The sequence below is a fragment of the Papaver somniferum genome, chromosome 5 (genome assembly GCF_003573695.1).
Source record: "Papaver somniferum cultivar HN1 chromosome 5, ASM357369v1, whole genome shotgun sequence".
NCBI classification, from domain to species: domain Eukaryota; kingdom Viridiplantae; phylum Streptophyta; class Magnoliopsida; order Ranunculales; family Papaveraceae; genus Papaver; species Papaver somniferum.
Genome location: NC_039362.1, coordinates 157,620,523 through 157,635,735, shown reverse-complemented (window position 1 = coordinate 157,635,735; position 15,213 = coordinate 157,620,523). Strand labels below are relative to the sequence as shown.

Genomic DNA, 15,213 nt, shown 5'->3' with positions numbered 1-15,213 from the left:
TAAACTCCTTGATGAATGCATTTAGCTTCGGCTATATGATTGCATCTAAAAAGTTGATATGTGCTTTCTTTTGGTCATAAAATGTCTCGATGGAAATTTCATTAGGATCCCACTAGTTTTCATACCTTCGCCAATTTTATTGACAAAAAGGGGGAGAATTAATGTGTAGTTCACACTACACATACATATGGTTTTTTAGATCATTATGTAAGGGGGAGTGGTTTCCATGTGAAATGGAGTATTGACAAAGGGGGAGTGGTACATATCATCATAGTATTATTGTTGAAGTTGTGATACAATTGAACTTTGATGTTGTGTCATAATACTATGACACTGTATAACAGTGATTGAGAGCCTTTGTTTTCTCATTGTTATGGCTACTGATTTTCAACAACGATGATGCTGAACTTACAACCTTTGGAATCATTGGAGTACTTGGAAGTGACGAATATTTCGAGTAATATTGAAGAACCAAGGAGATCATGCATGTGGAAGAGAAGCTGCAAAGTTTATTTATTTTGTATTCCATATGTATTCATAGTTTTGTCACTAAAATTGACAAAGGGGGAGATTGTTAGAGCACTACTCGGTCGAAATCGCAAGTGTTTCTATCTCAAGCTTGTTTGTAAAGTTTAGTTGCCAAAACTATAAGTTTTGATTTCTAGTCTACGTATAGCTAAGTCTCTGACTAGGATAGAAAGTGTAGTTGAGCTCTAGACTCCACGACGTTCATCATACAAAGACGAAGAACTACTCAAGGAACAGGTGGAACTTGACTAAAAGGTATGTGGAGACTTGAAATTATCTATCACTCAAAATTATATCCACTCTATCTCCTATCTTGATACAAAAGTCGTATTGCTATATAGACTTCAATTATACACATTTTCTCTTTCGAACCGAGTTTATCTCGCTTATATGTGTTGGTAAGCTTTTGCTTTGTCCAAGTTCATCTTTACTAGTGACGAAAGTCATATTAGTTTCAATCACTTGAAAATCGCTTTGACGAAAAATAGTTTGTGAACAACAACGATATAACATTCTCTAAGAATGTTTCAATAATTGAAATGAGGGTTTAGAATATGTAACCATCTTTGGATATAAACATATAGTGTGTTCGCGCATTAGTATGTAAGTCCAAAACCAGGAACCAAATGTATGCATACTTGTGTGTGTACTAAATGGTTGATGGAAACTGGGTAAGTATGCGTACCCGTACGCATACTGGCGGAAGTTCACGACCGTGATTTTCTGCTGAGTTTGAAAATCAAAACAAACTCAAATCCGGTTACTTAAGTACGCATACTTAAGTGTGTTACTTTCTAAAATGGGTTTGTTCATGAACTAAAACATTTATATATTAAGGAATGCAATTTGCAAACCGTGGGTATAACGCTCATTAATCGATTCAAGTGAATCAAAACCAATTTTTCCTCGATTGTGTCTTGTACACTTCTATAAGATCTAAGCAATTGAACAACTCTCTAACTAGTTCTTTTGAGTCATTTTAACTAGTTATGGTGAAGATGAATATGGTTGATATGAAAGTGCTCATATGGCTAACCATTTGGTTAACTACTATTAAACCAACTAGGTGTACACGTTTAGGTACGGTTACACAAACCTAAATGAACGTGCATTTCATTTGTGTATAACAAGCTAAGTTCGATCTAACGGTTGAAAGATATTAGCTTGAACCTAATCAGGTTTTTATTTAACGGTGAGTATTGAATACTTTGTTACCAAGATAGGATTGATTGAAAACCCTGATTTGAAGACTATATAAAGGAGAATCTATCAACTGGGAAACCTAATCCCCACACCTCCTGTGTGATACTAGTTGCATAACTAGAGTCGATTCTCCTTTAACCTTAGGTTTCTTCTCGAGACCCTGTAAGTTAACGACTTCAAGACTTTATTGGGATTATGAAGCCAAACCCAACTATTTTCTCTGTAGTTGCGTGATTTGATCCTGCTATTTTTTTCGTATTGAGTATAATCGTAAGATTGGATCGAGATTAATTTCTCCGATAGGCGAGATATAAAATTAGTCACAAACATCTTCGTCAAATCATTTGTGATTCCACAATATCTAATTTCGTCATCATACGATTTAGATTATTGTGAGGTGATTGATAATTCTAGGTTGTTCTTATGGAATATAAATCCGGGTTATCGATTGGTTCTTGTTCACCTTGATTTATCAAAAGACAGAACAAAACTCGTAGGTATTTCTGTGGGAGACAGATTTATCTATTACTGTAGACTTTTCTGTGTGATACAGATTTGTTTATTAAAGTCTTCGACTTTGGGTCGTAGCAACTCTTAGTTGTGAGTGAGATTAGCTAAGGGAATCAAGTGCGTAGTATCCTGTTGGGATCAGAGACGTAAGGAGCGTAACTGTACCTTGGATCGGCGTGAGATTGATTGGGGTTCAACTACAGTCCAGACCGAAGTTAGTTTGTAGTAGGCCAGTGTCTGTAGCGGCTTAATACATGTGTGTTCAATCTGGACTAGGTCTCGTGGTTTTTATGCATTTGCGGTTTCCTCGTTAACAAAACTTCTGGTGTTGTGTTATTTCGTTTCCACATTATATTTTGTTATATAATTGAAATATCACAGGTTGTGCGTTGAATCAATCAATTGGTAAATCCAACCGTTGTTGATTGAAATTGATTGATACTTGAACATTGGTATTTGGTATCGTTCAAGTTAATTTCTCTTATATTCAATTAGACTCGCAGACTTCTATTTGCTTGAGTAAAGTATTGAATCGATAAATTGAGATATAACTCTTGATATAATTTTTAAAATATTGAGTCTGACTGTCTAAATGATCCTATTAAAAGTATATTGTAGTTTGTCCATACAGATTGCTAAGCGAAACATTGGGTGTGGTTGTTAGACTCCCGCTTTTTTCAGTGTTTACCTCATTCCATAAAATCTCTAACGAGTATTCTCGTAAGTTGTTATCTCTACGGATCTTCAACAATAAAGTGTTGAACGAACAATGCAGAACATTAGAAGAACTTGAAGTACGAAGAATTCAAGACGTGTGTTGAGAAACAAGGAAATAAAGCATAGTGGATTGAGCTGAAAAGTTTATGGGTTGTATCCATATGTATTGAATAGTTTTTTCATTAAAATTGACAAAGGGGGAGATTGTTAGAGCATCCTCGGTTGAACCCACAAGTTTTGTTGTCTCAAGATTGTTGTCAATGTTAGGTGATCAAAACTATATCTTGATTTCTAGTCTACCAAGTCAAGTTTCAGATAGGTTAGAACTGTAGTTGAGTATCATAGATCACCCTTGAAGACTGAAGATCGACGAAGACATTTGGAGAACATTTGTATCAGGTACGTGAATACTGAACCATTATATTTTACTCACTATACCATAATTCCTTCTATTGAGATTATGCCGTATGACTTATAGTAGCTTAACAAAGAAGATGTTTCGAGTCAAGCTTGTCTTGTGAAAAATATCGGAATATGATTTAGCGATTGTATATTCAAATGTCCTTAACAAAATTAGTTCTATGAATTAATTTGTGGATCAATTGAAAATTTCCCATACAAATGATCATATCACTTGGGAATGTTTCAAACATCAAAAGAGAGAAACGTGAACCAATTGAATTTCTACTCAGGGTAGGTTGGTGAACTCGGTTTGCAAACCATAGATATATGATATTCAAAAATACAAGAAAGTTGGTGAACCAGTTCGTAAACCACAAGTTCAGCTGAGAATAGTTCACGAACCCAGTTGGCAAACCGTAGTGAACTAGATTTTATAAGTTGGATTAATCGGCTAGTAGTTAGCGAACCCGGTTCATGAAATGAGGTCAACTGAGTTCGGTAGTCTAGTAGGGTTAGCAAACCATAGCACCCTGACACGTGAACAATCCCTATGGTTTACAAACCGTTGTACCAACTTTCTTGAGAATATTTAGCAGATGCTCAAAGACTTATTATTTAATATGTTTAGTATTGTTAGAACTCTCTTAAACACTTTTAAGACTTCATTGATTTATTAAACACTCATGTATTTGAATCATGATTAATTTCTTAGGTGTTAAATTATCATCAACCAGCTTTTAGTTCTTTGGCTAACTTGCCAAACCGAATAGTCATTATACACGGTTCAGTAACCGAACCTATGTGTATAAACTTCTATTGTAGTTTGAAGACTTATTTTGTTTGCTTGATTCTCAAGTTATCTTAGCTTGAATTCGAAGCTAACCCTGGTCTTTGAAAACTATAAATAAAGCATCTCTGTCAACTGGGAAAATTAATCCCTGAAACTTTTTCTCCTACTTGATTCCAAAGTCGCCTCTATTGACCTTTTAGCTTGGAATACGACTAAAAACACTTCGGTTGGGAATTCGTGAATCCAGGTCCGACTATCTTTACCTTGATAGTTCGTGAATCTTGATCTTGCTTTATGTTTTCGAGGTTTTCGTAATCTCTTTCAAGCAAGATAGATAGTAATCACAGAGTTCTCTTCGTATCAAACTTTGTGATTCCCGAAGATAGATATCTAGAGACTGATCTTAGTTGATCTTTCGATGATTGTTCTTGCGAGGTGGTTAAGAATCTATGATGCTTCGGGAGTCGTAAGTTCCGAATTTGTGAGTTTGATAGCTTGCTATTCCAGATAGATTTCCATACCTCGATCTTTGATCTAAACGGAAATCAAATATGCTTAACTGTTAGAGGCAGGTTGGTATCAAAAGTCTTCACTTCAGCTGAAGCAAATCTTAGGCTGTAAATGACGTTAGCTAAGGGAACCAAGTGCGTAAATCCCTACGAGGTTCAAGATACGTAAGGAGCGGGACTGTAACTGAATCGCTTGGAGGGTGGATTCGGTCTCAAATACATTCCAGTCCGAAGTCTGATAGTAGGATAGTGTCTGTCGCGGCTTAATACAGTGTGGTGTTCGATATGGACGAGGTCCCAGGGTTTTTCTGCTATTGCGGTTTCCTCGTTAACAAAATTTCTGGTATCTTGTGTTTTTCCTTTTCCGCATTATATTGTTTATCTATATAAATGGATTACACAGGTTTGTACGTATTCAATCTAAGTAGATACATCCACTTAACTGTAATCAGTTACTAGACTAGTTTCTTGTATAATTCGTATCTTGAAAGATAGATAACAAGTTTAATTATTTGGCAGAATTCCGATTGAATTATTTGGATACGACCAGATTGATCTTGGATATTGATTTATGATATCGTCCAAGTACTCTGCTTAACGATCAGGTTGACGGACCTTGTGTCTATATACATACTGATTGAGTAGAGGTTGAGATATTAATTAGTACATATTTTCAAGGATCATCGAGTTGGTCTACTTGCAATTATGTTGAGTTTTGTCTATACAGGTTGTCGAACAAAAAAGTACGATGTATTTGATATCCCATGCGTTTTCACTTTCCTTAATTCAATGAGTTCGACGGCCTATACAAAAAGAACTAGTGTTATTATAAGCTTGTTATAAATTTTCTGTTCTTTGAAAATTTACCCTGCTAGCCGTGGTAAGAATTTCAAGTTCTTATCACCTTGCACCTACAACCAGTCAGACCTACGCACGTGAATCCTAAGACGAAGTCCATTATCTTGAGTTGCTTCACCGCTGTGAAGACTTCTGCACTCAACTTCTTTGGATCGTAACCCTAAATAATGAATGACTAAATTAGTAACCAATTCACTTATCAATTACCCAAATCACTCGTTTGGTTAAGATAAAGAGAGTAAATAATTTTCCGTCTATATTAGTAAACTCATTTTGTCAAAAGATCAAACCAAGACGATGCTTGATGAACGAGATTTATCCCAGCAAATATATGCTGCTAGATTGTGTATTCGATCTTCTGCAAGTATTATGTTTTATTAGAATAAACAACTTGTTCATCTCATAGAAATTAGACCGCAGAAAATTACACAAAGGTCGAAACCAAAAAGAAAAGTCTTCAAGTCTTTAATCTTCTATTTCAATCTTCAAAATAATCGTTGGAAATAACTTGATTCCACTATTGATCAAACACGTACGTACTGCGGAGTCTGTCTCAGTTATATCCCACGGACCCAGAATCACATAGATATGTGAAATAAACAAGTTTGATCTATCGAACATAACAATGACATTAGTTCATAAACTAAAACATTAAACAAAAAAAAGTGTTGTGACTCTTAGTTTCCCTCAAACTTTACTATTAGAGCTTCTTGATCCAAAATATGTATTTAACATAAAGGTAACATAAAATGTTTCATCCAGTTAGATTACTCCTATCTCTTTCAAGGTAGCTTTCTCACATGACAACGTGTGTTCTGGGATGAGTTTGTAAAGATACAGGATTCCATGTTTATAGTATTATGATAAAACCATTTATTGGAAACAAGATACACTAATTTCCAAAATTCTTAAGATTTGCAGTAAATGTGTATTTCCTAAATTAGCAAATGTATAATACTTTCCAACTCGTAATCGATTTCTCTCATAGTATGACAACCAAGATTAGGTAGCACACATCCATGTACTTGACTAATATAGCCGTAGAGGTATGCAAACCACTGGGATCGAAAAATATATAATTTTGATACCTTAAATGTATGGAAAAGATATGTTGTGGGATCAGACCTTGAGTAACAAAGGAATATACTTGAACAATAAATTATTAGAATTTTTCACATGCTCAGACATCATGCAGACACTTATGAACATTCCTAGTCTAACTCGTGTACATCTCTATGGTTGCAGAATTCCATGAAGATAATAGACATACAGAAAATGTAAAACAAGCCAGACATGGTAAAATTCGGTCATGGGATTGATCCTTGCCAGAAGTGGTCGACCCTAAGATCAACCTTAAATCCTTTTAGGACTATCAAACTAATCTCTTAAGTCAACTACTTCAATCATATATTTCTGAAATTGCTTTCTAACATATTTATTAAAATAAGTACTCATTAGAAAGCTCTACACATTATTTCTAGCGCGTTTGGATGCACACTCAGAAGTTGCTTGTCGACTTTTGGAAGTCAAAAATTAGAAGTCAGTTTGGTAATAATATTTCAGAACGACTTCTAGAAGCATAAAAGTCAGTCTTTTGTGAAGCAAAATAGTTTTGCTTCTATGCTTCTGACATTTTGCTTCTGAACAGAAATCAGAAGCAAGGTTGTGAAATCGTGAATCGTGGAGCGAATAGTTTTTCATTTTTGAGAATCGAATCATATGTTAAAGCGTGAATCGAAGATTCACGGTTGATTACTAAATCGTTTATTTTCTTATAAGTAATATTCAATTACCTTGAGTACTTAACAGAGAGAATACATTTTCCTAGTTTTGATCATCGTTTCCCTATATATACTAATAAAGTTCATCAAACAAAAAAAATCAAGGTGGAACATTGGTTTGAGTCCACATATGTGAAGTAGAAGGTCATGGGTTCAAAACTTTCACCCTCTCATTTTTGAAAAAGCGTCTGGAATTTAGAATTAAGTCAAGAATCGTAGTCAACAGAGGTTGACTACCGATTCACAGGAAAAACGATTTAGCCATGCGATCTGAATCGATTGTGAGTAAAATGAATCGAATCCTGTGATTCACGCGTAGTCAACAGACCAATTCACAAGAAAAACGATTTAGCCATGCGATCTGAATCGATTATGAGTAAAATGAATTGAATCCTGCGATTCAAATCGTGAATCACACGATTTTAAAAACCATGGTCAGAAATATATTTGTATCCAAATGCGCTATAAATAATAACAAGTCACTGATTAGTGCAATGTCGAAAACAATAAATCCTTGGATAAACTATACTTCATAACCCCATATACTTAAGTTTTCGACAAAAAAACTGTTGTATATCATTCCTAATCTAACCTAACAAAGTTGAGTTTAGTAGTCTACGCAAGCAACTCTAGTTATGGAACTAGACTTGGTAACCCAAACTTCACGTACTATCCTTTGGGTACAAAATTTCAAAATGACTTCTACAAACAAAACAAAAACCATTCTTCGTGAAGCAAATATTTTTACTCCATACTTTTAGAATTGACTTCTAACATTGAACCCATTTGTGAAATTGTATATCCGAATAAACTTCTAGTTTTCTCACTTCCGAAAATAAAAAAAGTTACTTATAAAGTGGTATGGTATTCACACATGCTATTGGTCAAAGAGTCTCTTTGACCAGAAGTCAACGTGTTCCCAAAACAATAATGGCAAAATTGTAGTAGGTGTAATTTATAAGAAAAGATTGGGTGGAAATAATGTATTCCACCTCCATAATATCTGTCAACATCCTGCTTCAAAAGCAGTGGCAGTAGGAATGAAAAAACATTAGCAAAAAAATTGGTTTTCCATTTCCACTGTCTTTCCTTATTTCATTCTCCTCTCATTCTCACTAACTTTCAGCTTTCCGCTCACTTTCCGAGAATTCCGTAACCCTTACTCCGCCCTTAATTTAGCAAAAAGAAATTAAATTCAAAAACCAAACAAAAGATCATTTCTTCTCATTGTATCTCCACAGAATTGCACTCCACTCATTCTTCGTCTTCTTCTTCTTCAGAATTGCACTCCACTCAATCACTCAGTCTTAGTTAAGAAAAGAGATCAGTAGAAGAAAATGACAAGAAGAGTAGATGAAGAGTATGACTATCTATTCAAAGTAGTACTCATTGGTGATTCAGGTGTTGGTAAATCAAATCTTCTTTCTCGATTCACTCGTAATGAATTCTGTTTAGAATCAAAATCTACCATTGGTGTCGAATTCGCTACTCGTACGCTTCAGGTATATATATCTTGCTTTCTCTTTCAGAGTTTCCCATATGTTTTTATGATTCTGTTCAATAGATCTGGTACTTAAACATTATTTACTGTTAAGATCTGAATAGAATTTTGGTATTTGGTTTCTCGATCTGCATAATTCATTCTATATTGTCAGCAAATGTTTTTCATCTTTTGACTTCATGTATTCACATTCACATTGATTCTACTTAGCTGCAAATATTAATTGTAGTTATTAATCAATTAATTACTGTGGATGATCTGAGAATATTCAATTGGTAAAAAAGAGTAAGTTATAAGTTTTGATGATTTGAACTTTAGGTGGTGGGAATAATTTTAACTCAAGAACTTGTATTGTTGTCGGTCAACATGGCTCCACCCACATGTGTACTGGTGACAGCTAAATTATTTGAACATGTCAACCGTCGATGGGGACGCCATTAGATGAGCTAGACAGACTAGACTTGGTATACTGACAATTTCATACATGAGGATTGAGAGTTGAGACCATTGAATTTGAATGACATGATTGACGTTAGATGAGCTGGAATTTTATATCCTGTTACATTTTTTTATACACTTAGAAAAATCTTGAGATCTACAAGGACATGCGCGTACTCATACTGGCATTATAGACTTTCTGTAACAAAACCTTCCATGTGACTGGTGAGGAGCTGGGGACAGCGGAGTGTGGAGACTAAGGAACTGTCAAATGTATGGAGACTGTTAGGTTTGCTGTTTAAAGTACTCAGGTGGGATCGACTGGGACCATGTGTCCGAGGGTTAAGGACAGAATAATGCAAATAAGCTCACCAGTCCTTCGTACTTGGTTATGGACTCTAGATTCATCTGTTTTTTTACCTTTCAATTGTCCAAGTCCTTAGTTATGGAGCATATGTTGGTTTTTCCGGATAGGTATGTAATTAGAGAGAGCTAGTTTTTGAATCTCAGCACAGTTTGTTGGATCAGCTCTATTATTTGTGTTAAACTAACACAGATGAGTCAATCAGTTCTAACCTAGAGTTCTTGATCTCTTTTACATGATGCATTGATAATTTTAGCTGTGTTTTAAATCCTGCATTCAATTGATCAGAAAGCTTCCTCTCTGTTGTGATTCAGGTTGAGGGAAAGACAATAAAAGCACAAGTATGGGACACTGCAGGACAAGAAAGATACAGAGCCATAACTAGTGCATACTACAGAGGGGCACTCGGAGCTATTCTTGTCTATGACACAACTAAACCCACTACATTCGAGAACGTTACCCGTTGGCTAAAGGAGTTGAGGGAGCATGCTGATTCAAACATTGTCATAATGTTGATTGGAAACAAAACTGATCTTAAGCACCTCCGTGCAGTTGCAACAGAAGATGCTCAAAGCTTCGCCGAGAAGGAAGGATTGTCATTCATTGAAACCTCAGCTCTTGAGGCAATAAATGTTGAAAAGGCTTTCCAAAATATATTAGGAGAAGTATACCGGAAAATTAGTAAGAAGTCGATTTCTTCCAAGGATTCTACAACTACAAGTATAAAAGAAGGAAAAACCATTGACGTTTCGGATACATCAGATGTTATCCCTAGGAAAACATGTTGTTCTTCCTCGTAGAGAGGTGAGGATCTTCAGTGCTATTTAATTACTTGTCAAGTTGGGTGAACAACGCTCACCTGGCCATTTTACCTGGACCGATGGATGGAAGGAAGGCGTTGGCATCCATTCCCCACTTTTGACATTCTGCACTGTCTTTGGTAAATTGTGAATTTGTGCTTTGTTCATTTGTTATTTTTTCTTGGGTTTGTTTCCTCTAGGGGTACTTGATTCCTTAAAAGAGGTATTTATGTTTTTAGTCAATTTCCGAAATATTTTCTTTGGTATTCATAAATCAGATATAAGGAAAAACAGATTGTATTCAGTCCAGAAGATAGTCATTTTAAGCGTATGTAACTGGTGTTGTTCTTCAAAGTCATCTTCCACAGTGATTCAGTTCAATGCATGTCCAGGACAGGAAAATCTTATTTTCATATAACATAGAATGGTCACTAATCTTGCATAATCAAGCTTGAAGGCTTTGAGCTTCCTAGGTTAGATTGACTTCAGTAAAGGTTCACTGTTTACAAATCGACATAGATCTAGTTTAATATCGAAGGCACCCACATTGTTGTGCTTGGGTGTGCACAACAGATGGTTTTCCAACAAGATGAGACCAGAGTTATTTATATCTTTGACTCTATATGTTCGGCCCACCACAAACGTTTGGTGTTAGTACGGTTTATTGATCTTTCCAGACAAGCATATAATTGTCAACACATAACAGAAATCCACAATGGTTACATTTCAAGTTTAGATTCTAATCCAACATCCATACAAAGAAAGCAAAAACAGTCATCTATCTAAGCTTCTTATCATCATATATCACAATGTTGGGAAAAGAAAACACAGAACACGGCTAGCTGCAACAATTACTTTTCTCCTGAATTGGCTTCCCCTTCATTTGAACAGTTGATCCCTTGTTGTCAGAAGTAGGTTGGTTTCCCATTCTACAAGCAATGAAACAGCAGTGATTAACTAAGATTACAGTACGTCAGTCTGAAAATCCAACATGTAGAAATCATGGAGAGAAATAATGTGAAGGGCCAACAAGTGGAAATCTACTTTTTCTTAATCTCAGCAGCCATGGTTAGAAAAGCTTGCTCCACATTTGAGCCTTCTTTAGCACTAGTCTCAAGGAAAGGAATCCCAAGTGAGTCTGCAAACGCCTGTAGTTCATATGGAGAAAATAAATCAACTCAAGATTTAAAAACTCGCATATAGATTAGCTTTCACACTTGGCAACCTTTTCTCACCATGTAAAGAAAATGACACATGCATTATTTTTGTTTCTATTGGTTGGGAATCACACAAATATCATTTGGCGGTTGGCAATATAATTTCTAAAACATGCTCATCAATAATCCATTTTGTTTCATTTTCCAGATGCCTAACTAATGCGTATGACCCATACAGTTAAGTTAATCCAAGACGCAAATTCATGGGAAAAACCAAGACGCAAATTCTTGGGAAAAACCAAGACGCAAATTCATGGAAAAAACCAAGACTTATAAGAAAGAGCGAAAAGAACATCTGAAACTGCGAAGTAATATGTCTAAATTTGATTTGGGTGGAAAATCTAGTTTTCATGTTGGCATAAGTACAGTAATTCCCATTTAACATTTCCATATATATCTTAGGTGGCAAGGGAAGGATGGAGCTGGAGATTCGCAGCGACAGATGCTTCCACAGGATTCCTGTCATCCAAACAGAAGGCAAACATGGATGCTTAAAACATGAGTCTAACTTCCAAACACACCATAAAATAGATACCCATCAGTGATAGGAATAAGATTTCCACTTCTAATATGTTGCGACATGCCCATAAGTAATCAAGCTTGAGTTGCCATATCTATAAATGGAAGTACCAAGGAAAAATGTATTAAAATATCACCATGAGAATAATCATAATCAGTAACCCAATAATTACCTTAGCGGTCTCTGTGTCTACGACCTTTTTATCAACCAAATCACTCTTATTACCAACAAGAAGCTTGCACACACTGTCATTTGCGTATCTATCAATTTCATTCAACCACTGCTTTACATTGTTGAAGCTCTCCATATCAGTAACATCATAGACAATCTGCACAATCCCAAGACAATAGTATGCTTAACACAGCTACGAAATTGTTGGACACACAGATTTGCAAAAGAACATAATACATGAACGTTTTCAACCTTGATTGTGTCAATACAAAATGGTACACAAACAAGAAACTACATCCTGTGCACAATAAAGTTGGATAATCCAACATTAAACATGAAAGCAAAACACCATATCCATATGTTAAACACATCAACATTGGAGAAAGATTTTACATAAAAGAATGAATATTTTTTTTTAGAAAAAGATAAAGTACATTCCTATGAAGTGTAGGTAGTACATCTTGTATGAAGAAGATAGACCAGAATGATTTAATGAAAGATACGCTAACTTTTTATGACAAAATACATAAATCATATACTGATTTAACTTTTTCGTAAGATGAGACCACTGTTTTAAAAGACGCAGCAAATATGAGGGAGTGAAGGTTAAAATGAGCAAATATAATATATAAAAACTGAAATTCTATAGACAGTAACAATATCTTACAATGATTCCATGTGCCCCTCGATAATAACTACTTGTTATAGTCCTGAATCGCTCCTGTCCTGCAGTATCCCACTAAAACACGCAAAGAGCAAATCGCAGTCAGAAAAAACCTGATTAGACTTCAATGCAAATAATTCAAAGCTTTAATCTCTAATCAACAAATTTCTCTATAATTTCTAACTAAATCATTACAACTTACAATCTGAAGCTTGACTGTTTTCCCATCCAGCTCCACAGTTCTAATTTTCTGGTTTCAACATCCAATACAATCATAAGTCGAATTAAGTAAATCAAAATTGCAAACAAGTAAATGCATGTAAAAAAGAGGAAGAGATAAACTAACAAAATCGACTCCGATCGTACTGATGTAACTATCAACATACGAATCATCCTGCAAAAACAAAAAACAAGATATAGTTTTCATCGTCAATATAACTAGGACTTTTTCTTAAATCAGACTTTTCCAACAAAGAATGAAATACAAAACTTACAGCAAATCTGAGAAGCAGACATGATTTTCCAACAGATGAATCTCCAATTAAAAGAAGCTTGAATAGGTAATCACTGTTTTTAGAACATCAAAAAGAAAGAAACGGATGAAAATTTTATAAGAGAAGAAATTATAACGGACAAAATTAGGGAAAAAAAAAAGTAGATGTCGAAATGAAAAGAGTTTGAATCTTACTATTCGTTGCTCATGATGGAAAATTTGGATGAGGAATGGAGGGATTTTGTTTGGGGGTAGTTCTATTTTTAGGGTTTGAACGATGAAAGAAAAATAAGTCTCTCCTTTTACCTGTAAAGAAAAACACTGACCTTTTCACTTTAACGCGTGATATGGATGTCACAACTTCTGTAATTACTGTACTTAAAAGATTATTATATTCAAAGATCGTCAGAGTCCCGTAGCTCACTTGGTTAGAGTGCTGGTCTCATGAGCCGAAGGTCGTGGTTCGAACCCTCCCGGGATTATTTTTGCCAAATGACCCGTGCCGTAAGGGCTATTTCGCATTGTCCTAAGTTGGGATCAAGCATTTTCTAAAGACCAATTAATGTATTTGACTGGTATATCTAACCATTAAAAGAAACAAAAAAGTTAATCTTCTCTTCTTCTTCACTTTTCTTTCATTTCATCACGATGAAAATGATGATCATAATTTCATCATACATTGTGATTTTTCATTGTATACACTGAAACTATAAGATATATACCATATTTAGCCCGTGAAGGCACGGGCTATTTCACACTGCCATAAGCTGGGGCATTAAACGGTCTCTAAAATTTGACTTCTTCTTTATGTTTTCTTTAGGTCAAAAAATACTTGATAACGTTCAGTTGAAGAATAGTTAAGAATATTAAATCAGTTCCAGCAAAGGTCATTCCTTTACCATGATGTTTACTGATTTCTTCTTTTTTTGAATTCTTCCGGTCCAATTTCTTGTACTTATACATTGATGGTGGTCGAGTAGCTGGGGTGGTTATAGTAACAGGTGTTCCATTTGGATTGTTGATTTTTCATCTTCATCGAGTTTATTGAGGAACTTGAAATTGATTGAATCCATCTCTACTGGATTGCATCTGAATGCAGCGGTGGTGGGATTGGTTGTCCATTCACTTTTTTATGCTATCCTGTGAAATAGCCGGAGCGGCACTGACTATTTCACAGAGCAAACAGATGAGGTTGTTATCTATCATACACCACATATACTTATTGTGTTTTATTTACGGTACGACTATTTAACGGCATGACGTTAGTTTCATGAGACACCCACATCTTTATCATCCAATTTCTAGCCACAAACCGCATATTTTAGCGAATTTATCTCAGTTCCACTGACTCTATGGTTTTAAAGAAAAATGAACCCAATCAAAGCTAGTCATACCAAATATAAGGTCGCAACTAAGTCCAAGACCGACCCTAATATTGCAAAACACAAATTACTAAAAAAAACATTTTTCTTTTTGGTAACCTTGTGTTATTTCATTTTCCTGCTTAAACTTAATTGTTTAATCTGTTCACCCCTTTGATATTATTAACGATTTTGGTAGAAATATTATCACATACCTATGATGTGACCTTCTTCTCCTTCCTCTTTACTATAGAAATTCTTTTTATTTTCCTAGATATTAAGCTACATATTAGCCCTCTAGGATTTACTTGTTGTTTCTGTTTTTATGATTATTTATCTATCCCAGATGAAAAAGCGTTAACACCGCTGTAACTGAAATCAGGTAC

General features: G+C 35.1%; 2 protein-coding genes across 3 annotated transcripts; one reads left to right on the top strand and one right to left on the bottom strand.

Annotated features, from left to right (window-relative positions):
• The first annotated feature begins 8,338 nt into the window (after nucleotides 1-8,338).
• Nucleotides 8,339-10,737, top strand: LOC113283346 (ras-related protein RABA2a-like). The gene is made up of 2 exons (XM_026532572.1): nucleotides 8,339-8,800; nucleotides 9,916-10,737. Exons 1-2 carry the CDS (start codon nucleotides 8,636-8,638, stop codon nucleotides 10,399-10,401), a joined length of 651 nt encoding a protein of 216 aa, XP_026388357.1. The 5' UTR covers nucleotides 8,339-8,635; the 3' UTR covers nucleotides 10,402-10,737.
• Nucleotides 10,738-11,025: 288 nt separating this feature from the next.
• On the bottom strand, nucleotides 11,026-13,799 carry LOC113283347 (ras-related protein RABD1-like). 2 transcript variants are annotated; one of them, XM_026532573.1, is made up of 8 exons: nucleotides 13,662-13,799; nucleotides 13,468-13,540; nucleotides 13,320-13,367; nucleotides 13,176-13,223; nucleotides 12,977-13,048; nucleotides 12,311-12,466; nucleotides 11,446-11,549; nucleotides 11,026-11,330 (listed from the first exon to the last, which is right to left on the bottom strand). In XM_026532573.1, exons 1-8 carry the CDS (start codon nucleotides 13,673-13,675, stop codon nucleotides 11,240-11,242), a joined length of 606 nt encoding a protein of 201 aa, XP_026388358.1. In that variant the 5' UTR covers nucleotides 13,676-13,799; the 3' UTR covers nucleotides 11,026-11,239. The 2 variants fall into 2 exon arrangements, with proteins under 2 accessions (XP_026388358.1, XP_026388359.1); XM_026532574.1 differs by lacking the exons at nucleotides 11,026-11,330; nucleotides 11,446-11,549 and adding an exon at nucleotides 11,556-12,077.
• Between the last annotated feature and the right edge of the window lie 1,414 nt (nucleotides 13,800-15,213).